The 26,905-nt window shown below is 53.2% G+C and overlaps 1 protein-coding gene across 3 annotated transcripts in view; it reads right to left on the bottom strand.

Annotated features, from left to right (window-relative positions):
• Positions 1–6,318: 6,318 nt before the first annotated feature.
• The window catches only part of MPP2 (MAGUK p55 scaffold protein 2), a 38,153-nt gene continuing 17,566 nt past the window's right edge, over positions 6,319–26,905 (bottom strand). Inside the window, exons 3-13 of one of the 3 annotated variants that reach the window (XM_074979174.1) lie at positions 25,702–25,802; positions 23,533–23,685; positions 22,742–22,891; positions 21,049–21,276; positions 14,126–14,257; positions 13,258–13,363; positions 12,847–12,915; positions 12,578–12,739; positions 10,794–10,996; positions 8,045–8,173; positions 6,319–6,991 (exon numbers count right to left, since the gene is read on the bottom strand). In XM_074979174.1, coding sequence (XP_074835275.1) covers positions 6,794–6,991; positions 8,045–8,173; positions 10,794–10,996; positions 12,578–12,739; positions 12,847–12,915; positions 13,258–13,363; positions 14,126–14,257; positions 21,049–21,276; positions 22,742–22,891; positions 23,533–23,685; positions 25,702–25,802 — 1,631 coding nt within the window. In that variant the 3' untranslated portion in view covers positions 6,319–6,793. Of the gene's footprint in view, positions 7,078–8,044; positions 8,174–10,793; positions 10,997–12,577; positions 12,740–12,846; positions 12,916–13,257; positions 13,364–14,125; positions 14,258–21,048; positions 21,277–22,741; positions 22,892–23,532; positions 23,686–25,701; positions 25,803–26,905 lie in introns of all 3 variants that reach the window. The other 2 variants (XM_074979175.1, XM_074979176.1) reach the window with 2 other exon arrangements.

Genomic DNA, 26,905 nt, shown 5'->3' with positions numbered 1-26,905 from the left:
ACCAGGTCTGAATAGTGGAGAATATCACTTCCCTATATGTTCTGGCAATGCTCCTATGAATGCATCCTAATATGCCATTAGCCTTCTTGGCAACAAGGGCAAAACATTGACCCCTCTCTTACACACACATAACCCTCCATTAATTCCCTCCTACCCAAATGCAAATACTGCACATTACTGACCTGCAGATAGATCTGAGCAAAACCAACTTGCCCATCCCCAGGCCCTTCATAGATGTGGATATTCATTCAAACCCATTCCAATCTCCTCCAGGAGATCAGCCCATATTATTAACTCTCCTTTCAAAGACAGAGAAACTGAGGCACCAAATGGGCAATCCTCCTCTTGCACCAGTTTTACAGCAGTGTAACTCACCTGGCTTCCTTGATGGATACCCTGACACATCTGTACCAAGGTGGAGAAGATTAAAAACAACACAGCCATCACGTGTGAGGGTTTCCTTTAAATTTAATAAAAGTAACTGAAAAATAACAAAGGAGTCATTCACTGGCAGGTACATGGGATCAGCTCAGAGGACCAAAAATAAAATAAATGTACAGCTCAGAAAGTCACTGAGAATAGAAAAGAGTCAATACAAAAAAGTCTAAAAATAAGGAGAAAGGGCTTGAAAATTGTACCATACGTTCACCAGGCCAGTCAAACAGATGAGTAGGGACAGACAGACAGGGGAGAACTTGTGGACTTAAAATTTTAAATGAGGGGTCAGCTCCTCCCCAGCTGTAAAAGACCATTGTTGGCCCATCCACCGAAGCCCACAGCTATGACGAATGAGTGTTGCCTGGCCTGGTAGAAAGTGCCCTGGGACTATGTCCACCCTGGAGACAGATGTTCTCACAAGAGCATCCACTACAGAGCCACAATCCAAGCTGGGGCCCTCAGCCTGGAAGCACTGGGGACTAGGCAACAGAACAAACCTATGTACTTTCTCCACCTGCCCGCATCCCGTCACTCTGAAAATGGTCCTTTCAGGGTGGCACCCAAGCCTGGTGCCAAACCAGCCTGTCAGTCAGTCATTTTGGCATTGCAACCCTAGCAGAAGGGGCATTTCAGACCAATGACCCTTCCCTGTGCTAATCCCCAATGCAGACAGAGGCTGAGCCCCTCTCACCAGGCCCTGAGCATCCTCACCCGTTTGGAGAGGCAAGCGCCTCCCACCTGCAGTTCAGCAGCTCCCAAGTTTGGGCCCTTAACCTACTGGGCAGTGGGGGCTGTTTGGGTGTTCGGCTGCAAAGGGAGGTTGCCTGGTGAAAGGGGGGTGGGTGGCCGAGGGCAGGTCCAGAATCAACACATGCCCCTTGGGTCAGGATCCCTGGGCATGAGCACACACACCCAGGTGACCAGGCAGTTGAGTGGGCTAGAAGGACCCTCCCCCAGCAGGTTTCAGGGGAATAAAAGGTCATGAAAGAGAATCCACTCTAAAGCCTGGCAGCAGCAGCAGATGCAAGTGAGTTGTAAACATGGCACTAACAATATTAGCCATCTTCTAACACAGTAGCAACACAAAACAGACATGGACATCACAGCGCTTCCCTTGTTAGCAGACACAAGGCTAAGAAATGGCCATTCAAGGGAGGGGAAGGGGAACAACTAACATTCACCAACACCACAAAGAAGACAAGCTTCCCAGCTCTCTGCTGTTCAATCTTTACATCAAACCATGAAAAAAACAAATGTTTCAAGAAGCTTAATGGGGATGCTCGGGGTGGGGGCATACTGTGAGCGATCAGCATTGGCTACGATGGAAATCAGAGAGCAAACACATCCACTGCTCTTGGGGCAGAGGGCGAGGGGGGGCAGTGCAGGATCACTGTAGGTTAGTGACACAGCCAAAGGAGAATATGAACATCACTAACTCCACCCTTCAACAAGCAACAGAGCTTTAGACAGAAAGGAGTTAGGTAAAAACTGACGTTAGTCGCTGTCCTTGGATAAGACCCACAGAAGAAATGGAAAATTAACATGGAGTGTGTTATCAGAAGCTACATGCACATAAATGCGTCCACATGCAGACCCAGAGAGGGAAAAGCAGGCATCAATGTGGCCAGCTTCAAATGTTCAGAAATCATCAGCCCAGCTGTGAAAAAAAATTCAGAAGTGGCTGAAAAGCCACAATATTTTCAAAATAATCCCTGTTATTTGCCAGAAGGTGCCAAAGCCTTTTGCAGCTGTGTCTGCAAGAGCCACCCCCAGACATCAGGGACACAAACTTACCTGGAAAAAAAAAACCTGAGAGTCTCACATACTCACCAGACTCCAGGAGCTGTAGATTTGACAGTACGAAACATATGACAAAACTGAAGAGACCTGGCAACAACGGGTCATGCACAGAAACAAACCTCTGCATGTGTGCATGTACACACACACACACACACACACACACACACACACACACACACACACACACACACACACACACACACACACACACACACCTAACTCACCCCTCCCACGCACTCCAGGGCCCTTTCTCTGCCCTGCCATCCAACTCCACAGTCACTCACAGATGCAAAACAGTCCCCAAGACAAAAAGCCCATTGATTCATACAAAACAAACCAGAACTTTCTGGGCCCAGATCACCAGGCCTGGCGTGACAGAGCCCAGCCTGCAAGAGACCCTTTGGAGACTCTTAACTGTCAGACTGCGAATCCTTCAAACAAACAATGAAAACCCAGCTGAAAATGTCGATTTCAGAGGTTAGCAGTTTACTGCCAGCTCCACCGAGCCAGACACCTTCCTGGCAGTTGAGATACTGTGTTTGATCAATTTTCTGCATGACCTCCTCGCCCAGCATATTGGGATACAGGCCACTTCCTCCTTTTTACATATATGGCATTTTTTTAAACAAGGGTCATAAATCTTCCTCTCATTGTTATAGCAGCCGCACTGTGAGACTACGTTACAGCTTCTATCTTACTACAGTGAAGCACACCTTCTGGAAGGGGTCTCAGCAAAAGAGCTGGGGGTCATTTGCACAGCGGAGGTGGGAACAGAAACAGGGGGTGTTTGGGGAAGGATATTTTAGTAGCAGGGAAGGGAAATCGACTGAGCCAGGATAAGGCCAGTTTGGAAAGTGCTCTCCCAGGTCTGCACTGGAATTGGGCAGGGAGGGGAGGTAAACTAGGTGTGCTAAGAAGAGTGAACGGGGAGCGGGTTGATATCATCTTCCTCCCACCTGAGAAGTGGCTTGGATCAGAGGCCAACAAGATGTCTGACCTCTTGTCCCACCAGTGCCCCAACTGCACGCCGTTGTGACTTCACTGTGGAGAGTCCCAGCACTGGTATCACCCTGTGCCAATGCCATCTCTGCCTCCAATCCTCCACCTAGGGAGACCCTATATGCTTCTAAAGGGGAACACCAGGCATTTGAGAAACAGGAGCTTAGAACATAAGAACATAAGAACATAAGAATGGCCATACTGGGTCAGACCAAAGGTCCATCAAGCCCAGCATCCCATCTGCCGACGGTGGCCAATGCCAGGTGCCCCAGAGAAGGAGAACAGAAGACAAGTGATTTATCTCCTGCCATCCATCTCCTGCCCTTGTTATGAAGGCTAGGGCACCATACTTTATCCCTGGCTAATAGCCATTTATGGACCTGACCTGCAAAAATTTATCAAGCTCTTTTTTAAACCCTAATAGAGTCCTGGCCTTCACAGCCTCCTCGGGCAAGGAGTTCCACAGGTTGACTGTGTGCTGTGTGAAGAAAAATTTCCTTTTATTAGTTTTGAACCTACTACCCATCAATTTCATTTGGTGTCCCCTAGTTCTTGTATTATGGGAAAAGGTAAATAATTTTTCTATATTCACCTTCTCCACACCATTCATGATTTTATATACCTCTATCATATCGCCCCTCAATCGCCTCTTTTCCAAACTGAAAAGTCCCAGTCTCTCTAGCCTCTCCCCATATGGGACCCTTTCCAAGCCCCTAATCATCTTAGTCGCCCTTTTCTGAACCTTAAGGCCCAAAGCTAGGTGTCTGACTTGTGATAAATGCAGTTGGGGGGTAGTGAGGGTGGGAGAAGAGATCTCTGACAACAGTGTCAGGGACCACAGACAGATCGGGGGTGGGGGGAGGTGTCAGAACAAACCCTGACAGCAGAGCATGCTCCACACCAGTGGAAACCGGACCCTAGTCACCCCAAGTTGGGCAACCAAAACTGGCAGCGTCCCAACTCCACTGACAACCCTGGGTTGGTACAGGGGCACGCTGCACCCCAGCCTGTGAAGATAAAAGCTCAGCAAGTAAAGCCGGCTGGAAACAAGTGCCCACAGCGCCTTCTTGGTTAACTTTTTTCCCTGTTACAGTCATTGCATGAGGTAGCTGGGGACTCTCCCTGCCCTCCAGGCCTCAGGACAGGACATATAAGCAGGGTCCCTGTGGCTGGGAGCTGGAAGACCCAGACTTCAGTGCCTGCTCCAAACCCACTTAAGCCAAGAGGAGGCACTGGTCCTCTCCTGTGTTTACTGATCTTTTTTCTCATGGTTTTGGAGTGTGAAAACAGTGCTATTCCAGTTCCCAACAGGCCCCATGCTAAAGCCAGCTGGTCCAAGTGCCAAAGCTATGGCCAAAGCTGCATTTTGCTGACTGGATCCAGGGGCATAATTTCAGCCAGATTTGGGGAGCGGGACACAATTGCATTAGCCCATAGAATGTGATGTATGATTGTTTTAACTTGCAAAGCTGGGGTGAGGGGAGTGGAGTTCTGAAAAGTTGGGGTGGGCACACCTATGGTGGCAATTAACCTCTTACCCAATAGCTAGTGATACCATGCCTGGCTCCACCCCGCCTATCATTATGGTCTTGCTTTAATGCCACTAGTATTGCTGTCATTTTATAAATCTTAAAATCTACAGCTGGGATCTGTGGCCAGAGCCTCAAAAGGTATTTATCAGAAACAACAAGAAGTCCTGTGACACCCTACAGACTAACAATTTATTGGAGCATAAGCTTTCAGGGGCAAAGATCCACTCATCTTATGCTCCAATAAATCTGTTAGTCCATATGGTGCCACAGGACTTCCCATTGTTTCTGTGGATACAGACTAACATGGCTACCCCTCTGAAAAGTATTTATATTACTTAACTTGCTAGCTTCCACACTGACCCCAAAGTATCAGAGGGCCTCACCTACACTACATTAACTCCATTAAGTAACCACAGCCTGGTCATGTGGGGTATAATTAACTTATCCTCACTGGACAAGTGGGTAAACTGAGGCACAGAGTGATTAATGACTTAGCAAGGAGGCTGGGCAGAGTAGGGAGTCAAGTCTAGGCATCAGAAGTGCTGCCATCTCCCCTCAATAGCCCTGCATACTCTAAGCTGGGGGAGATGGGACAGCTTTTCAGACCTTTGCTAGGACATTTCCAAGTATTCAGGTGGGAGTGAGGAAGGGGGAGATAATCCATCCAGCTCGGAACCGGCAGGCAAGGGGCTGGTGTGTAAACGGAGCTGAAATTTTGGCAGTGAGATAGCTGTGCATTTGCTTGGTGAATATCTCCCCAGAAGATTCCTTCTGTGCTGACCCGGCTCTGGACACCCTCCCACTCCACACGGATCCATCCGGGGTTTCCTGTGGGAGCAGGTAAGGCAGGACACGTGGTGGTTTGGTCGCTTTCAGGTGGCACGCTGGCACCTGCTGATTTTTGTACTGTGCTCATGAAGGTGCTCCTCTTGTCCTGGGATGGGACTGATTTCCCACAGCACCAAAGTCTTACTGAATTGTAACCCTTGGAAATTAACTCCACCACCGGTCCCATCATCCACCCAGCCCACCAGCCCCAAAACAATAGATCAGTCTTTGCTGGGGAGCAGTGGTGGAGTCATGGTGGGGCTGGAATTAGTGAGCTAGTCTCTAAGGTTTAGCCAAGAACCCAGCTGAGCCCACCAAGCTCTTTTCACTGGTGGACACCCTCCTGCCCCGAACCCCAGAGACAGGATAACAGGGAATTTGATGCTGTAGCCCAGAGAGGCAATGCGCTTCAAAAACCCTTGCTGCACCCTGGCCCCCACCCCGCTGGCTGTGAGGAGAATGAAGGAAGACAGCTAGGGACGTGTCTGTTCCTGAGTTGGACAGTCCCTGCTGAGATTTCCCCAGCTGAGGGCAGAGAGGAGAGATGCCCAAAGCCGCCCTGAGGCCAGGAAGGGATGTTCAAGGAGCTACCAGAGCAGGTGGATAGCACCTCTGCATGCAGAGGGCAGTTTGCACTGGACTGGGAAGGTGGATGTCACCTGGGCACAGAGCAACCAGCTGGGGGAGAAAGCGCAGGGAGGGAGGGAGGGAGGGAGGTGCCAGCTGGCACCCCCAACTCTGCACGCCTCCTGCAGCATGCTTCACACTGCACTCCTGGTACCCACCTCCCCCTACTGACTGGCAGAATCTGGCCCCAGACACAGCCCTGGGGCTGGCTGAAGGAAGGCCCAGTGCCCACTCCTGACACAAGCATGGCTGTGCTCAGTGTCTTTGGCACTGCCCTGCCTTGGGCTGGTCTCTCACACCCCCATGGGGACTAACTCTTCCTGGAAAGAACCTGGGGTCACTGTGCCCCCAGCTATGTCAAGAGCAGAGAAGAGCCCAACATTGTTGAAAACTCTGGGGGAGGGTGGCAGGGATGTTCAATGAGTCCCCAGTTCCGTACCTCATCCCCTGTGGCAATGCCAGCTCACACCTGCATGCAGAGGGTTGAGACCTGTTTTGGGCAGCAGCTCCTCCAAGGTCAGAACTGGGACGCAGGCAGGGGATCTGAGTTCCTTGGCTTTGAGACATTGTCACCATTGTGCAGGAGGGAGGGTGGAGGTGAGATGGGTCAGCAGGGCCCTCCACATGGAGGTAGGGTGGGTAGGCCTTCGCTCCCAGCATGCCGTCCCCCGACGTCCTAATAAACCCAGCTGACAGGGACCCACTGGGGCTCGGTGCGCAGCCTCTCGAGGGCCTCCTGCAGCTGCCGGAATGTCCACTCCAGGTTGCTGTTGATAAGGCTGAGGTCAAAGTAGTGGCCATAGCCACGCTGGATGCGGCAGCTCTCATCCACCGTCCGCTTCAGATCCGCCTCCTGCCCACACATAAGCAGAGGTGCCACCCAGTTACTGCCTCCAGAGCTCTGGGCATAGGAGACACTGGGTAATGACCACATGCCTACAAGCAGCCTGGAGTGACCAGAGACCTTTGCAAAGGTAAGCAGAGGTGCAAATGATGCTGGACTTGCCTCTCCCATCACTGAGATGCAGCCACCTCTAGTGAGGAGCACAGCAAGCTATTTGTACAGGGATCCCATTACTAAGAGACATCTACCTCTGTGGTGCAGCATGACAGCTTTTTGTATGGAAATTCAGGAGCTGAGATGCAGCTAGCCGTGGAGAGGAGCATGGCCACAGTTTGACCCACCACCCAGCAATGCTAGTCAGCTGTTTGGGGCAGGACATGAAGATGAACCCTGTAATCGCATGCAGGCAGATGGGAGACTAAGGGAGGCTGAACAGAATGAATTATGAAGCAGTACAGCTTTGCAGGGCCTGGACAGCACCAGGCACAATGGGGCCTAAATCCTCCATAACGTACAGGAGAAGTCGCCATACAACTAGACCACTGTGACCAAGCCAACTGCCTGCCAGGCCAGCCCTCAGCCCCGGGACAATGGACCAGTTCTCCTGGGTGGCTCTGGGTAGCAGGGGGAAAGGACTGCACCACGCACTTGGCAGGAAGATCGCTCTGGTGAGCCTTCTCAATGGTGAGTCCCACTTGTGGCCTCCATTCAGGGGGGAGCTGGATGGAGAAGCTCTGAGCACCTATGCCAAAAGGGGCCATAAGGTCACCAGGGAAGAGGAAGGCCCCAATCCCAGCATGTGTCACACACATACTTGTGCACAAAGCCATGTGCACATACGGAAAAAACCCGTGGAGTCCAAGCCTGCCCTAGGTCTGCCATCCTGGGTATGGCATGGGCCGGAGGACCAGGGAAGACCCTGTGACCGCCTCCCCTCCTGGCACCATGCAAGGGGACGGGGTGAGGGTGGACTCACCGTAAGTTGCTTTGTGGCCACGCCACTCTCCAATGCTGCCTTGTTTATGGCTCGCAGTGTCTCATAGTCTGGGGCTTCAATGAAGACCACATAAGGGACGAATTCGGCTGTTCTCAGCACCTTCACCGCCTAGATCACAGAATCACAGAATACTAGGACTGGAAGGGACCTCGAGAAGCTATCGAGTCCAGCCCCCTGCCCCAATGGCAGGACCAAGTACTGTCTAAACCACCCCTGACAGACATCTATCTAACCTGTTCTTAAATATCTCCAGCGATGGAGATTCCACAACCTCCCTTGGCAATTTATTCCACTGTTTGACTACCCTTACAGTTAGGAACTTTTTTCTAATGCCCAACCTAAACCTCCCTTGCTGCAGTTTAAGTCCATTGCCTCTTGTTCTATCCTCAGAGGCCAAAACACAAGTTGTTTTCTCCCTCCTCCTTATGACACCCTTTTAGATACCTGAAAACCGCTAACATGTCCCCCCTTCAATCTTCTCTTTTCCAAACTAAACAAGCCCAATTCTTTCAGCCTTTCTTCATAGGTCACATTCTCTAGACCTTTAATCATTCTTGTTCCTCTTTTCCAGACCCTCTCTAATTTCTCCATATCGTTCTTGAACTGCAGTGCCCAGAACTGGACACAATACTCCAGCTGAGGCCTAACCAGGGCAGAGTAGAGCGGAAGAATGACTTCTCGTGTGGAGCTCTTTGCATTTGTCCTTATTAAACTTCATCCTGTTTACCTCAGACCATTTCTCCAATTTATCCAGATCATTTTGAATTATGACCCTATCCTCCAAAGCAGTTGCAACCCCTCCCAGCTTGGTATCATCTGCAAACATAATAAGCATACTTTCTGTGCCAATATCTAAATTGTTGATGAAGATATTGAACAGAACCCCTGCAGAACCCCACTTGTTATACGTTTCTAGCAGGATTGAGAACCATTAAGAACTACTCTCTGAGTACGGTTATCCAGCCAGTTATGCACTCACCTTATAGTAGCCTCATCTAAATAGTATTGGCCTAGTTTGTTTTTTTTTTAAATACGAATACCATGTGAGATGGTATCAAATGCTTTACAAAAGTCTAGGTATACCACATCTACCACTTCTCCCCTATCCACAAGGCTCATTATCCTATCAAAGAAAACTGTCAGATTGGTTTGACAGGATGACACAAAAACAGTCAGTGTGGACCTAGGACCCGCAAGCTTCCAAAGGGATGCATGTGAAGAGAGAAAGAGAGCTTGGTGGTTTGAACATTGGCCTTGTAAACTCAGGGTTGCAAGCTCAGTCCTTGAGGGGGCTCTTTCAAGTGTCTGGGCAGGTTAGATTTACAAAAAAAAAAAAAATTGTCAGGGCTAGTGATAAGTCCTGTTGTGAGTGCAGGGACTGGACTTGATAACCACTCAAGGTCCCTTCCAGGTCTGTGAGACACATGTATATCTCCATGTCCCCCATTGGGGATGGAAGCCTGGGTTCTACTCCCCTTCTCGTCCCATCCTGCCCCACATCCCTGGGGAGGTGGGGTGACAGTTCAGTGGTTAGAGTAGAGCTAGACTGGGAGCCAGGACCTACGCTCTGTTTGCGAGAGGGATAGCTCAGTGGTTTGAGCATTGGCCTTGTAAACCCAGGGTTAGGAGCTCAATGGTTGAGGAGGCCATTTTAGGGGCAAATCAACTTTTAAAAAAAACTCTCAGGGAAGGTGCTTGGTCCTGCAGAGAAGGCAGGGGACTGGACTCAGTGGCCATGTCTACACTAGCCCCAAACTTCGAAATTGCCATGCAAATGGCCGTTTTGAAGTTTACTAATGAAGCGCTGAAATACATTTTCAGTGCTTCATTAGCATGCGGGCGGCCACGGCACTTCGAAATTGATGCACCTCACCGCCACACGGCTTGTCCCAACAGGGCTCCTTTTCGAAAGGACCCCGCCTAGTTCAATGTCCCCTTATTCCTATGAGCAGATGGGAATAAGGGGACTTCGAAGTAGGCAGGATCCTTTTGAAAAGGAGCCCCATCGGGACAAGCCGCGCGGCAGTGAGGCAGATCAATTTCGAAGTGCCGCGGCCGCCCGCATGCTAATGAAGCACTGAATATGTATTTCAGCACTTCATTAGTAAACTTCAAAATGGCCATTTGCATAGCCATTTCGAAGTTTGGGGCTAGTGTAGACACGGCCAGTGACCTCAAGGTCCCTTCCAGCTCTGTAAGATACGTGTGAGATAAAACTGCACATCTGGGGCACTGGAAAGGGGACCCAAAGCCTTTTGTGCTAGCCTCCTGGATCAGCTGCAGTGCTGGTGGGAACAACCCACAACCACTACCTCTGATGACCCAGGAGAAACAGTGTTTCCTAGTGAGTATGGTGCTGGGCTGGGAACTAGAATATTTGGCTTCTCCTAGCTCTGTCACTGACCTTCTACAGGCCTCAGTTTCCCTTCCCCACCTCTGTTTTGTTGTTTATGTCAGAAGGCTCTTTGGGAAAGGGAGTTTGCCGGCGCTGGGCATGTCTTACTGCATATTGGTTTTAGACCCCGCTGCATGATTGTGCTCAGTGGCATGATTGTACTCAGCAGGCCAGGCTGCTCCCCTCCGAAAGAGGTGGGAGGATGGGCATGGGGGAAGCTTGCCTTGCCCTTGCCCAAGCTGTGGTCACTTTCCAGAGCCTCAAGCTAGAGCCCAACCCTCCCTTCCACATGGCTTGAGGCTGCTCAGCAGGGTCTGTCCCTGCAACACAAACCTGTGGGTTCACGTCCAGGATGCACATCTTGCCAGCCTCCACCACCTCGTGGATGGAGTCAATCTTGGTGCCGTAGAGGTTCCCCTCATACTCGCCATGCTCCAGGTAGCGGCCAGCTTTGATGTCCACCTCCATCTCCCCCCGTGACACAAAGCAGTAGCCCTGTCCATTCTTCTCATGGTCCTTGGGCTTCCGCGAAGTGTCTGCCGAAGGGCACAGGAATAACAAGGCCTGTCTGTGCCACACGTGGCTTACAGAGCCACCATAAAGGGTCAGACCCAAACACAGCCCTAATCTGAGAGCCCAGAGAGTCAGTGCCAAGCTCTGCGGCCGTTCCAATGGTAGGCAGAAGCGGAATCGAGGCCACATGCCTCCACCTCTGGGATCAAGCTGAGTGTTCAACTCAAATCACAATCATAACCCAAAGCCTGACAAATCAGTTCCAAGCCCACCCTGTGCTGCTGCCCCATCCCTACACTGAGCTGATCCAGAACCACCAGGCCAAACACCCACAAACTGAGGAAAACTGCCAATCTAGTTCCCAGTTCTGTGGCTTGGGCCCAGTTCTGTCCCAAGCCCAGGAAGCCAGCTGGCTGAACTGTGGGTCAGTATCAGGAGCCAGAAAGTTCTGCCTTGAAATCTCTGGGACAGCTCCTGCACTGTGACTGCCTGCAGCAGGGAAGGTATGGCCCCTGGCCCCTTCAAAGGCACAACAGGCAGGGGGGGTGGAAGGTCAGTGGCCTGGATCAGATGTGGTTTCACTCCAGTTCCATGCATCTTTATCTGACACACCATTTCACAGAGCCCCCGAATGCAGACTCCCTCCCCACTCCTGCCACAGAGCCAGCCCCTTCCTCAGGAAAGCAGTTGCTGTGCACCATGGACACTTCAGCAACAGGGGTTGCTGCTCCATTACAAACAGGCCATGGTCAGTTACAGCGGGGGGCCCTATGACCCCCCATCAGCCTGCTGAACACCAGCCAACCGAAATACATGGGCTCAGGCAGCCAGCTGATGTCAATGGGCCACAGCTCCTAAGGATGATTTATGCCTGTTAAGCATCTGGCCTGTTCAGCTCTTTAGCCCCCTGGATCCTTTCTGTCACTCCTCTCCACTCTCCCTCCAGCTCACTGCCCTCTCTCTGGGTGCAGCTCCAGAAGCTGCTGTGCTAGCTCAAGTGCAGGTGCACCACAGAGCCAGGCCCCTCTCCTGCTCTGCGATGCCCTCCACATCCCGACGCCCAGGGCACCCATGATCAGCAGCGCTGTGGCCCAACGCAGGCAAGCAGCAGCACTGGTTATGCTGAGCCTGACCAGCTGGAAAAATCTTGCTGTGCGGGACGTATGCTCTGGCACACTCTCTGCCTGCCTTGCGTCCTAGCCAGGCCCAAGACAGCATCAGTCTGCCTACCTGGCTCTCGCTACCCCTCTGCTGAAGGACAGAGCTGGAGCTTTTCATCCCTAGGTCTCCCCCAGCCTGCCCTGCCCTGCCCTGCCCTGCCCAGGGATCCAGGTGCCTGCATTCCACACCTCTGTGTACATCCACCTGGGCCTGGGGCAGGATGCACACACCAGTATGCCACAGAGCACACTGAGATTACCCAGCACCATTCAGAGGCATGAGTAACATGAGGCCAGGCCATCTGTCACCATCAGCACCAGCCCCCTCCAGAGAAGGGGTCAGACCAGGGTGCACATCCAAGTTAGCACTAACTCCAGAGGGAGAGAGCCACCCTGAGCCCCTCCCCTGCACCCTGCAGGTCTGGGATGGCCATCTCTACTCACAGGGGACAGTAGTCCCATAGCGCGCCTGGTCTGACATGATGAGCTTGTTCTTGAGGCTGCGCCGCCCGACACCCTGGGCCCCAATCAGCACCAGGGTTTTCCTGCGGAATGGGGGCACGCGGGCCACCTCCTCATAGATGAGCAGCTCATGCCGGTCAAACTCTAGGCGGGGCAGGGAAGAGAAGGCAGTCAGTACTCACCCAGTGCCCCCAGCCCAGGGATTGGGCGAGGGGGAGGCCATACAGGGCAAGGACAGCTATGGCACTCACCTGCATTTTTCGTTGTCAGGTACATCATCCTCTTCTTCTTCTTCCCACTGATGCTACCGCACAGGGTACCTGCCGAGAGCAAAACGGACTCATTCAGCTGCAGGCGAGCCCGCATGAGGGCTGGGGGTGGGTGGGAATCAGGTGCTGCCACAGGCAAGCCCAGCCCAGAATGGGATGCTGCTCTGGCTGGAGACATTCCCCAGGGCAGGGGGTGTCAGGGAGCTGCCACTGCAAACTCCTCAGGACATAGCTGAGGCTTGTGGGGGCCCATCACTGGCTACCAGGATGGGCACTAGTCTGGCTCAGGGCCCTTTCCAAGGGGCAGAGATGGCTCGCACCATGGCTATGGGCATGGAGAGCAGGGCCCTGTGTGCACCAGGCCTGCCTGTGGCATCTGTGGGACCCTCCTACCGGACGTGGGGGGAACTTCAAGGTCACGCTTCACAAAGGCCTTCCGCTTCTCCTCCAGCAGCTGGCTCGGGATGAGGCCAGCGCTGCCGCCCTCCACGTGGCAGGCCTGCAATGGCACCCAGGCATGGTGAGTCATCCACACCACACAGCCACTCCCTGTCAAGTCCACCATCCTGGAATCCAGTATGGCCCCCACCCCCAGAGACCCTCACCTGAGGCCCACCACAGCCTCCAACCTGAGGAGCACTCCTGCCTGGGGGCAACCAACAGCCCATTTTCCAACCCAGTCCTGGGGCTGCCCACTGGCTAATCACCACAGCCCTCTACTCTACAGTCCCCATCCCCAAAACTCTCCCACCAAAGCCACCTACAGCCCCTTTAAGGAGGTTCAGGGGTCTCCAAGCTCTGCACCCCAACCACAGTCAGAAGTGACTCTCACTCAGCAGATAGAATGGGAAGTTTATTATTAGTAGACAGACACAGCTCAGTACAGAGGTGTCAGTACAGCAGACAGAGACGGTCATTCCAATCCATCTTGGGGAGAGGAGCCCGAAGGGCGCCCCTATCTGTTACCTGCCAGCTTAGATTTCAGCCAGCAGGGGGTCTTCCCTAGCTCTCGGCCTGTCCCACACCTCCCTCACTACACCACAGCCCTATCCCCAGATCCTCATCCTCCAGTCGGCTGCCCTCACCACCAGCCCATTGGTCAGAGCAGCAGTGGCCATGGGATCGTTTTACCAGCACCTCTCTGGTTTGCAGATGGTTCAAGACCCCCCTCCACCTCAACAATCCACCCCTCCCGCCCACGCCTGCCCAGGGTGTAAGGCAGTGCCCAGGCATGGGTTGGGGGCCACCCCACTGTCCTCACCTGCCACCAGTTGGGGTCATCCTGGTTGACGATCTGCAGCAGGTCTCCAGCAGTGAATTTTAACCCTGCCTCCTTGCAGGGGATGAGGTTGTCGCTGGCTGGGTCGTAGTCAAAGTGGGACTTCACAAACACCTGTCAGGAGAACGTGGGGTCATTTCTAGGCAGGGGGAGCAGAAGGGCCCCTGCCTCGCTGGGGAGCTGGGCTGTCTGGCAAATCCAGGCCCCACAGGGCAGTGCAGAGCACCTGGAAACCCAGCGTCAGGCAGGTGGGAGAATTCAGTTCCCCCTCCCCTGGATGGGGCGGATCTGGGAGGTGATGTGACAACAGGGCCAGAGACTGACCCTACCTGTGAGCCCCACTGTGAAACTTGACATGTTTCCATCTACTAGCCCAACACATGGGTCTGGGAATGGTGCAAATGTGAGGCAGACTGACACACTGGACAAAACAGCCTCTCATTCTAGGGCAGGGCCATGGTTATGCCTGGCAAACACGAAGAGTAGAGACACCCCAAAATCAGGGCATTGGCTATTAGGCCTAATTGGTGGAGCCAATAATGAGGGGCTGGAACAGTCCATCCATTGCTCCCTTTTGGGGTGTATCAGAAGGACTCTGGGAGACAATCTGACAACTGGAGCAAACCTCCCAACCATGGGGGTCACCCCCACCATCGCCCCAATCCCAAGCCAGGTCCTGACCAGACCAGGACAGAAAGAGGAACTCAAATGACACCAGGACTGCCTGGGATGTGAAATTCCCTCTCCACACCACCCCCATGGATCCTTCCCTTCTGTGCCGCCTCTGTCTCTGTCCAAGCTCTCTGGTTTCTCCTGCCTCAGAAGAGATCAGCTTAGCTGGCCAAGACTGTGCTTTTAGCAACACAGCTGTGAGCAGAAAGAGACATTTAAAAAGCAAAGCCCTAAACAGCCTCATTCTGCTCCAAATAGGCCAGACCTGGAGCACCTGATCAGGCCATATGCTGGGCCCAGTTTTCTCCACTAATGAGGCAGTAAGTGAAAGTCGAGAGAAGCTGCAGCTTCCAGCTTTGCTCTCCCACTTTGTGTTTGTCTTGGCTTGTCTTCTGAGAAAAGGATTGGACGTGAACAAGGGCAGCTTCAGCCTCCCATCCCTGAGACAAGACAGTTATCGCCAGCTTGTACACCATCCAGGAGACTCAGCCCCAGGGCTTCATCCTTTGGAAACTCCGCAGCTCAAGGCGAAGGGGACACAGGAGGTTGCTAAAAGACAAGCCCGATTTAAACCTGACTCTTCAAATTCTTCTTTTCTGTACCTTGCATGAGGTCCCCAAGGTTCTGTAGTGGGGGTCTGCCCTAGGGCTGAGCTGCCTGCTGTCTCTGGACACTACACCCTTAGCCCCATCTGAAATGTTCAGTGTCTGGATTACAGTAATGCCTTGGGCTCATAGAGTCCTCCCCCCCGCCCTGCAATGAAAACAACAGACCGCAAGCTAAAGGCTCCATCATCTCCCCACATGGTGGCCATGGGGAGCTATCGGGTGCACAGCCAGGCCTCTCCACTGCTCCCCAGACTCTGAACTGTTGTGAGCTTGCCTCTGGGAACAGGGGTGGATGGGAGTTGAGGCCATGGGAGCAGAGGTGGAAGAGGGTGGGAGAGCCCTGCCATGAAGGAAGAACTGCTGGGAGCAGAGATCAAGAGGGCTGGTAGGGCCTTGTCCGGAGCAGGGATGGAGGAAGGGCTGTGGGAGCAGGGATTGGGGGGGGGGACCAGCAGGGCCCTACCCAGAGCTGGGTAGAGGAAGGGCGGCACCTGGAGCAGAGGTGCATGGGGGGCACCTGGGGCAGGATGGAAGGGGAGCTGGGCAAAGGGAGAGGAAGAGATGGAGGGCACCTGGAACTGGGAAAGATGGGGAGAGGACTCTGCAGTGCTTCCCACTGTGAGGTGACAAACGAGACAGATGGAAGCGCAGAGAGCAGCCCATCTCTGGCTCACCTCTTGCTACCTGGCTCCTTTCAGTTCCTGGGCCCCACAGCACATGGGACTGAGAGCAGGTGCCAGGCATGTAAATCTCTCTGGGGTGTCCACCCAAGTGCACAGCATATAGGGAACACTGGTTGCCAGTCCCCAGACTGGATGACTAGCATTCATTTTGTTCCCTAGGAAAAGGGCAAAATCTGTGTCGTCATGAGCAGAGCATGTCCTCACTTGCCTTTCCAGAGACGTTAACTACTTGGAGTTAATTGGGAAGTAGGCACAAATGCACGTAGACAAGCAGAGGGCAAGTTTCCCTGTCTGGGACAGCTGGGTTGGTGAGAGGATGGGCAAGCACATGGTAAATCGCAAGTAGCTCAGTCTCCAGGAAGCTGGTAAAATGCATTCACAAAGGGCTTGTCCATGCCACAATGTTTTGCTGGAAAGGGCACCCTGTACAGATATGCCAGGACAGCCTGTCTGTGTGTGGCTGTCTTTGTTGGTGCAGTGGGACCTCACAGTGCCACGAGGCATGGGGGAAAAGGCAAGTGGCACTGTGCATGCAGGTCCCAGTGCCCCCCGCCCATTACTTGGAGCACTGCCTTGTGGGAAGCTTTTCCAGTGGCTTGTGGGACACCATCACCACTCTCCAAGAGCTGTGGGAGTTCAAGTTCAGGGTCCCACAATTCCTTCTCTTCCAGCTCTCTTTTGGTGGCAGTTTTTAGCTTTACTTTAGCTTTCATGCATGTGCCTAATCTGCCCATCCTCCCCATAGGGGTGCTCACACCATGGCCTTTGCTGCAGTCACTGCCTTCTGCAGGTGTGAGGCCAGTGCCAGCCAACAGCCCTGTCCTTGGGCTCAGGGCAGGCCCGGTACAGATTCATAGCCCACGTTGGTAGGAGCACGGGCAAGAAGGGAGGGGCACTCAGAGCAGCTGGGACAGGGATATTCTCCTCTAGGGGGCTGAACGCATGCAACCACCCACCCTCTCACCCTCCACTGCTGTGATTATCCATCATCAAATCCAGCACAGACAGATGGGGACACCATCAACCCAGCAGGGAGATAGACACACGCCTTCCTATATACTCCACAGCTACACATACACAACCAGACACAGGCCTGCATAGATCTCTCTCTCTCTCTCTCTCTCTCTCTCTCTCACACTCACACACACACACACACACACTCCCCTTCAAATATACTCCACAGCTATACATGGACACAAAACCACATACAGGCTGCATGTTACATACAGACCTTCACGTGACAAAGCTACACACTCTTAAAACCACATACAGCTCTGCCCTTTACACACACACACACACACACACCTCCTATATACTCCACAGCTGCAAACACACACAACCAGACACAGGCCTGCACATTATACAGGCGCACACATACTTTCATATACACAACACAACTACACACACAGGCCTGTATCTCTTTTTCTTTCTCTCACACACTGCACAGCTGCACACTAAGGCCCCTGTATATTACTCCTGGGGGGAATTCTGCACCACTGCACAAGAAGAATTTTGCGACAGTTAATGCGTTTCAGAGATGTGGCCGTGTTAGTCTGTTTCAGCAAAAACAACCAGGAGACCTGTGGTGCCTTGAAGACTCATACAGTTACTTGGGCATAAGCTAGCAAAGTGGGCTCCAGCACATGAAAGTTGATGCCCAAATCATTCTGTTCATTGTTAAGGTGCCAAAAGCTGTGTCTACACGTGCACGCTACTTCGAAGTAGTGGCACTAACTTCGAAATAGCGCCCGTCGCGGCTACACGCGTCGGGCGCTATTTTGAAGTTAACTTCGATGTTAGGCGGCGAGACGTCGAAGTCGCTAACCTCATGAGGGGATCGGAATAGCGCCCTACTTCGACGTTCAACGTCAAAGTAGGGACCGTGTAGACGATCCGCATCCCGCAACGTCGAAATTGCCGGGTCCTCCATGGCGGCCATCAGCTGGGGGGTTGAGAGATGCTCTCTCTCCAGCCCCTGCGGGGCTCTATGGTCACCGTGGGCAGCAGCCCTTAGCCCAGGGCTTCTGGCTGCTGCTGCGGCAGCTGGGGATCCATGCTGCAGGCACAGGGTCTGCAACCAGTTGTCGGCTCTGTGGATCTTGTGTTGTTTAGTGCAACTGTGTCTGGGAGGGGCCCTTTAAGGGAGCGGCTTGCTGTTGAGTCCACCCTGTGACCCTGTCTGCAGCTGTGCCTGGCACCCTTATTTCGATGTGTGCTACTTTGGCGTGTAGACGTACCCTCGCAGCGCCTATTTCGATGTGGTGCCGCGCAACGTCGAAGTTGAACATCGACGTTGCCAGCCCTGGAGGACGTGTAGACGTTATTCATCGAAATAAGCTATTTCGATGTTGGCTTCACGTGTAGACGTAGCCAAAGTCTATCCATTGTTTTTGTAGGAATTAACATTGGGCACACAGAATTTCTTTTCCCACCCCAGAAACAGGCTGCTGTGCTGTTTCCAGCTGCAGCTAGGTGCTGCTGGGCCCAGCATTGCTCAGGAAACACAGAGAAGATGCTGCTGGAGGGATTTGGGGGGTGGGGGTGGAACCCAAAGGGTTCCTGGCAGCTGCAGTTCCCAGCACCACCTGTGGAAAGGAGATAAAAGTTCACGAAACTCCATACAAGCCTGGGACCCACCATCCAGCTCTTTCTCCATCTGGATCCCTGGGTTCTGGTAGGGAGGGGTCCAGCTATATTGGCTGGAGGGGCCCCCCAACTGGCCTCTACAAAGGGGGACAGAGAAATAGGAACTAGATTGTCATAAATGAATTTGTGTGTGAATTGTTAGCATGCTTCCTGATAGGTGTTTTGAAATAAATTACAAAAATCATTGAAACTGGAATGATTATTCTGACAAAGAAAATTTGCATTATTTTAAAATAATGTGAGCAGTATTATTAATTTTTGGTGCAGAATGCCCCTGGGAGTAACATATACAAAGATACACACACACTCCTGCATATATACTTTGTAAATATACACAGGCACACACAGGGGCCTGAATCTATTCTATGCAGCAACACACACATGCCTACCTATATAACTTGTGCACACTGACTTATGCTTCCATATGTATCATCCTCCTCCTGTTACACATGGTGAAACTGAGGCACAGATCAGGAGTGGAGCTGTCCCATGTGGCCAGCATGTAGCTAGACTAGTAAGCTAACAGGCAAACACATATGCCATGGGTATCACACCCCAAACACACTAGCAATCACACCCTTCCGCAACAACCTGTCTGTCTACCAGAAGCAGACACACAGCATCCAAGAGGCCTGGGATGAAGGAAGCAGGTGATGGGAAGTCTTGACTCAGACCGGTCAGAGCGAGTGAGTCACCCACTCCCTGAGAGTGCAGAGCACACGCACTCAGAAGAATCCAGGCAGCTGTCAGCTCCCGTCCTGGGTTTATCCAGAGGTCCCTGCACCCAGGGGAAGCAAGAGGCACAGTGCTCAGGCTATGCTCAGTCCAGCTCCACTAAGCACGCTGAGCTGACAGCTGCTAATTAAATTCTTCCAGCTCCATGCCCAAGGCATCCCTGCTGGCCTTCTCCTGGGATGTTTCCTGGCTGGGAACTGACCAGGATGAGAAGGAGGGGCAAAGTAGGGCAGGCACATGGAGATTTATAATGAGGTACCACAGCATGTTGCTCAGGCACCCAAGGAGGGGTTATAAAGGGAGCATGTTCTCTATGTACCCAAGGGTGGTGCAAAGAGTGGGGGCAATGCACATGTTTCACATACCTGAAGGTTAGCTTAAAGACAGGGTTCAGTGCAGGAGCCTCAGTATCCCAGGGAGATATAAAAGGGGGTGCAGTGCATAAACCCCTGTGACTCCTGCACCTCCTGTTCATCCCTTTCTTAGGGCTATGATAAACGTTGTACAAAGTATGCCTTGTGAAGCATCATTTAAAACTCAATCTGCTGAACATTACTGTCCTGGTAAAACATGTGTATCAACATTGCAGGTAAAAAGATACAAAGTTCTACTGTATGTCATTGCTCAGACATGCTCCATGTTTGAGAAAAGCAGGCCCTGACCAGTTTTTCAGAGACAAAAGCACATTGACCCTGGCCAAGAGTTAAAGGGCTATTACCTACGCCAGCAGCGACACTCCAGCAGAGGGGAAGGGGTAAACAAGAAATTCACACAGACAATCCAAATGTCACACCTACCACAGACTGCATGTCACCATGACTCAGCCAAGATGCAGTTAGACCAAGAAACTGAATTACAGAAAGGGGAGGAAAACACCTGACTTCACTCCTCTTCCTAGCTCTCTACTGACACCATAAAGAAATCCCTAAAGGACATTCAACTAAGGGGACAGCGACCAGCCAGCGCAGACTGAGGTGAGATTTGGGCAGGGAAAACACTTTTGTTTTTGAGCTCACGTCGCTTGCTAAGCTTAGACATTAGGTCACATTTTTATCTTTTTATTTTGCTTTGTAACTGATTCTGACTTTTATGCTTCCAGACTTGTGATCACTTAAAATCTTTCCTTCTGGATTTGGCCAACTCATTTTACTGTTTTATCTACACCAGTGTGTTTGGATTGAAGTGTCTGGTGAACCATCACTTGGGATGATAAGATTTGTGCATACCATTTCCTAATGAAATGACGGACTTTATATGAGCTTGATCTGCACAGGGAGTAGACCAGGCAGTAGCCAATGCACATATCTGGGAAATCTGGGTGAGGAATCTGCTGGCATTTGGCAGGGTCATTCACAAGTGGCTGGCTGGAATTGCTCTCTGCTGCATAGCTGGGAGTGAGTTACATGCCGGAGGTTGTGTGAGCGGGCCAGAAATTTCTGCTCACCAGCAAAGCAGTGTGAAAGGCACCACAGGTCTCAGAAATGAAGGGACACCACTACTGGGCAGTCCAAATTGCACCCTGGGGAATATATCACCCAGTGTAGACAAGCAGGACCCCTACCTGCCGGGGAGGGTGGGGCTCCTGGTAGCTGGGCAGGATCTTGAGGACCACGCTGCCGGTGGCATCCTTCAGCATCTCCTGCAGCACCTTGGGGTCATTGCTCACCTCCTTGCCATTCACCTCCTTGATGACATCACCAACATGCAGCAGGCCCTGCTGGTCAATCATACCACCGTGCAGTATGCGGGCGACCACCAGCTCACCCCGCTCCACCCGGAACGTCACACCCTGCAGGGACAAGGGACAGCACAGACCTCAGCGCTTCGCCCTACAACAGCCAGGCCCCAGGGTCTCATGAGGAGTCCTGGAGCCTCAGCCGGGCCCATTGCCACATGGCCTCATCCCAATGCCTCCCTGCAATGCCCAGCTTAGCCTGCCCAACCAGCTCTGTCTGACGGGTGGGTGTGAAGGAGGGTAAGATGAGGAGGGGAAGACAGGGTGAGCTAAATGGGGAGGGAGGAGGACGGGGGTTAATGGGATGTGGATGAGCCTAGCCACCTCTTACCCTGTAGCAGACAAGGCTGGGAGAGTGGGGGGGATGCCTCCCTGGCATAGGCAAGGGCTATGTGTGAGAGCGGAGCTTCTGGGATGGGCAGAGCGGCTGTGTGGGGAACCCATGCTGGGAATGTGCCACACCCACACCCCACACACATTATCAGATACACCTTCCCTGACACTTGTGTCCTCACATATCACCCCACTCACACCATCCTCACCCTCATCCACTCAGCCCCACATGCCCTCATCCACTCAGCCCCCACCCCATTTCTCTGTACATATACTGCTCCTATCCCTGCACACCTCCCTCTGACATTTCTATCCCCACATCACTCCCTTCACACCGTCCTGACACCTCCTCCCCCCATGTGCAGCCCCCTGCACTTCTGTCCCCACATCCCATCCCCCACACCAATCACTGTACACCTCCCCCCCACATATACCGTCTCTGCCCCCACCTCCTCCCCCCACCTGACCCCACATATCCCATCCCCCACACCAATCACTACATAACTTCTACCTTCACACACACACCATCTCTTCCCCCACCTCCTCCCCTCACACATCACATCCCCCACACCAATCACCATACAACTCCTCCCCTCACACAGACCCCCTCTCTGCCCCCACCTCCTCCCCTCACACATGCCCCTCCACCCCATTTCTCTGTATGTGCATGTGCTCCCATCCCAAAACATCTCCCCCTCATGTCCTCCGCAGGTCACCCCTATACACAGACCTCCTCCTCTCTTATATACCGTCCTCCCACACCTCTGCCACACAACTCCCTCCCACCTGCAGCCCCCATTCCCTCCCATTCCCAGTCTTCTCCCTGCAACGATGCAAAGCTCCAGCACCTCGCCAAGCCCGGGACAGACCAATTAATACACGGCACTGATGCCCTGCTGGAGGGGGAGGGGCAAGGACAGGGTGGCAGCTGGCAATGGGGGAAGGGGTTGCAGCAGGACCCTGGAAGGGGCTCCCTTGCTTGTCGTACAGACACAGAGCTCGGGGAAAGAGGCTGGCCTGCCCTGGGCTGTCTATGTTACTAGAGAGCTGGTAATGCCCTGGAGCAGCCTTCCTAGGGGACGTGCACCCCCCGCCAGGCTCCCTAACGGTACACAGAGGGCTGATGGGAGACCCCCATGGTGATGGTGACAGTGCCCTTACCCCAGCACCCACTCCCCAGGCTCACCAGGTGCTCCCCAGCAGTCTTGCGGATCCCCACCATGCGCACAGCATCTGGCGGCACCGGCTGGTTGTTGAACATGGGGTCCAGGAGAGGGCTGGGTGGGGGTGTCTCGTAGCTTTTAGAGGCCACTGAGTCGTGGGTTTCCAGGAGAGACTTAGAGCCCAGCATGAGGGAAGGAAAGGGAGAGATGTTAGCAGGGGAGAAGGGGCTTTGTGCACTGCATGCAGAGTGCAGACAGGAAACAGACCCCAACCCAAGTGGCACAGATCAGATCCCATCTCCGCCTTTGGCTGCTCAGCTCACACTGTGATGTTACCTCCCCAGCCTCCCTGTGAATCTGGCTGCAGACTAGTGCCTAAATCCCAGACCAGGAGCCTTCATGGGTTGATTCTGGGGAGCTATTTGCCCAGGGGATCCCTGACCGCAGGAGCAGGTCTTGTCACACTACCACCTTCCAGAGGACACATCATTCACAGCAACATCTTCTAGACTGTGGCATGAGTCAGAACCCACTGAAAGCCCCCTCCTCCCCTCTGGTAAACACACTTAGCTATGGGGCATGAGCCTGGCCAGCCCCACTCCATGGCCCCCAGATCCCAGACTTACACATCACACAGAGTCACAGAGCATGAGCCTGGCCAGGTCCCCTGCCAGCCCCCCAGATACCAGCCAGACCCCTGCACCATCCACACACACACACACACACAGCCGGGGGGCATGACCCAGGCCAGCCTCCCAGAAGCGCACAGGCAAGGGATGAGCCCACCCGCCCCATCAGCTCCCCATGGTGGCACCTGGAAGTGAGGCTCCTGCAGGATGCGCGCCAGCTCGGCAGCCGTGCTGTTGCTCCTGGCAATGTGGGCGATGTCCTGCAAGATCTCCTGCACCAGCTCCACATTGTTGTCTCGTACAGCCTCCAGCCTGGTCTCCTCCAGGCGCTCGTGAGCCTGCAGCCAGAATTAGAGAGCACAACATACCCCTATTAACCCTCTTCTGCCTCAACCCCTGGTTGTCCAGCCCTCCGATACTGAGCCCTGCGTGACGAGGAAGAGACGGGGGGCTTGTGATGCCCCTTCCACCCCATGACACAGATGTCCCATCACATGGTGCTTAATACTCCAGCCTGTGCTCTCAGGCAACCACAGGGAGGCAGGGGACAACCAGCCTGTCTGGCTTTACTGTAGGGGCCCATCTGCCGGGCCAGCCCCACCCAGCTCAGCAGCCCTGAAGCTAAAACAGGGGAAGGAAGGGGAGTAGGAGGGGGAAGAATTCACCATGCCAGCTGTCAAAGCAGCCGATAAGATCTCCTGGCAGCCCTCTGCACGCACACACTGATCCCCATATCCCTTCTCACCCCACAGTGTTCTTGTGCACATGCATGCAGACACAGCACTGGTATGCACATGTGTACAAAAGCAGTGTGGGTATGCACACAAACACACGCACACACTGTTTGCATGCACACACATGCTGCACTGGTATGTGCAGGCCTGTACACACACAGTGCAGATATGCACATGCCTGCACATACACACAGACACTGCTGGTATGTGCAAACACAGAGTAGGCATGCATGGGCACACATACAAACATGCACTGTTGGTATGCATGTGCATGCACATACCCAGCACTGGTGTACACCATGCACAACACGCACAGTCACATGTACACAGGAGCCAGCAAACAGGCAGGCACACGGGGGCACATATACATACAGACGACCCAGCACACAGGTGGGTACAAACACTTCCTGCAGCCACTAACCCTCTGGGAGACCCAGGGGGTGGGCTGGGCAGAGTAGCAGGAGAAAAGAGTGATTATAGGAAGCAGAAATCTCTGTTGGTGCTAGTTAAGGGGGTAGCAGGGTGGGAGGCTGTTCCCTGGGCACCTGGGGAGCAATGCACAGAAGGGTACTAAAAATAATTTTGTCACACCCAGACTCACACCTACATGCTGGAGCTAACACATGGGCAAGTGCACAAACACACAGGCTGCAGCCAGCATGCAAGCAGGGACCCGTGTGCCTACACACATACAAACACATAGGAACCAGCACACACACACACAGGAGCTGGCATATAGGCTGGCATGGGCACACATTCACTGGACTGGGGCCAACGTACAGGCAGGCACAAGTGCATATCCACTCATCAATGTCACTATATGCAAAGTGTAACCAATGGATGCACACACACGAGTTTGTTGGCACACACAGGCAACCTGAAGAACACAACCTGCAACATACAAACAAACATTCATATACACTCACAACCACCCATACGTACAGCCCCACATCATATTTAGACTCTCTGAAAAGAACACAAACCAATCAGACAGTGACATTTACAGTCCACAGGCATGCACACCCACACTTGAGCTTCCACAGAACCCACAGGCCCTGCTCACATACAGACTCCATGTGCCCCCCAACAAGTCAGCTACGCACATGTATGCGCCTACTCCCTCCTCCCAGTTACACCACTCAATCAGTTCACATGCTGACACTTCACACCTGTGCACACCTGTTGCACACACATTCATGCTCATGACCCCTGACTCCAGACCTTTGCGCTTTGCATCTGGATGTGATCGGCAAAGAGGGCAGGGGGCGAACCAGCAGCAGTCCAAGTACAGCTTCAACAGTCTCTACTGGTCCAGGGTCAGTGCAGCTAAAGCCAGGGTCAGGTTAGATATCAGCTGCTCCCACCACACCCAGAAGAGCCTGGCCTTGTAGCAGCTACCCCAACCCATCCATGTAAATGGGGGTGCTACCCATTCACCACCCAGGCAGGGAACACCAGGGAGAGCCAGGGACTTTGCAAAAAAGCCACAACACAAAGGCACCTGAAGCAGGAAGAAGGGGTCAGAGAGTGTTGCACTTGATCCGGAAAAGCAGATTCAAACTTGGCCATCGCACCTTCCCCGGCCACCCCATGCGACTGTACCTTAGCCAAGGATCTTACTATTGGACTCTCCATGATGCCTCGGAGGAAGATGAGATCGAGGTCAGCCGCCCCAGTGGAGTTGGGCAGGTCACTCAGGTTGTCCAGGACCTGCTGCATGGCTGGGGGAGGAAAGGGAGGGAGGGGGAGAGGCAAGAGCATCCCAGTGCAAGGAAGAGAGGCAGGGGAGATAAGGAAAAGAAAGAAAGAGCCACGTGGGCAGAGGTCAAGCACAGGAAGGAGGCAATGCAGATGATGTGAGGCCTGGGCTAGGACACTACGGCTTTAACCAGCACTCAAACAGAAGGGTGACCTGCACTGCCCTGACTCAGTCCCATCACATAAACTCCCTAGTGACAGCTCACCCTCCAGCCCACCGAGTCCTCCCTGCAGAGGAGATTAGGGATAAATTCCCGCCCCTCCCCCAGCACCCCTCAGCCATGGCATAGGATTGACCCAGGCCCTCCCAGAGGGATCCAAACATCTGGCCTGGTACACTCCATCCCAAACTGCTGCTGCTGCAAGAGAAGAATCAGTCTGCCCAGAACACCCACTCAGCTGCTCTGGCCTCTGGCAAACAGACCCAGAGACTGAGAGGTCTTGGTGACTGCCCCCTTCCCCCCTACTTTCTCTCTCTCTCTCTCTCTCTCTCTCTCTCTCAGAACCTCCTCCTCCCATCAGCTCTTGGTCCTTCTGTGACACCCTCTGGCCAATGAGGAGTGAATAAATTTCACTCCCCTGCATTAGATCATCTAGCCTGACCTCTGCATGCTGTAAGCCCCAGGCAGAGGATGGGAGAGACTGAGGGGCCACCAGTGCCTGAACCCCCTGATACTGATAAGGAGAGACACTCAGATGAATCCAGCAAGTGACCCACATCCCGTGTGAACCACCCCAATCTGCCTGAGGGCATCCCTTTTGGAATTTGGATGCCCCCGAGATCTGTCAGAGAGACCCCTGGAAGAAAGGCAACTTCCTAGCCCCCCAGAGCAAACCCCCCAGGACCAGTTTGGGTCTGGCTATTATTACCCCCACTTCATTATCTGTGCCCCTCCACCTCCCCTCCCCTCATTTAGGCTAATGACTCATCATCCCATCAGCCATGAGATTCCTTTGGTACACCCTGACTGACCCTGCCACCCCAGCTGGTAATAGGTGACAGCTGGGAAAGGTGTATTTTCCCCCCAAAAGAAGCAAACACCAGGATTTGCCAGCACCAGCTATA

This window comes from Carettochelys insculpta, chromosome 28 (genome assembly GCF_033958435.1).
Source record: "Carettochelys insculpta isolate YL-2023 chromosome 28, ASM3395843v1, whole genome shotgun sequence".
Lineage (NCBI taxonomy): Eukaryota > Metazoa > Chordata > Testudines > Carettochelyidae > Carettochelys > Carettochelys insculpta.
This window is presented reverse-complemented; position numbering and strand designations above follow the sequence as displayed.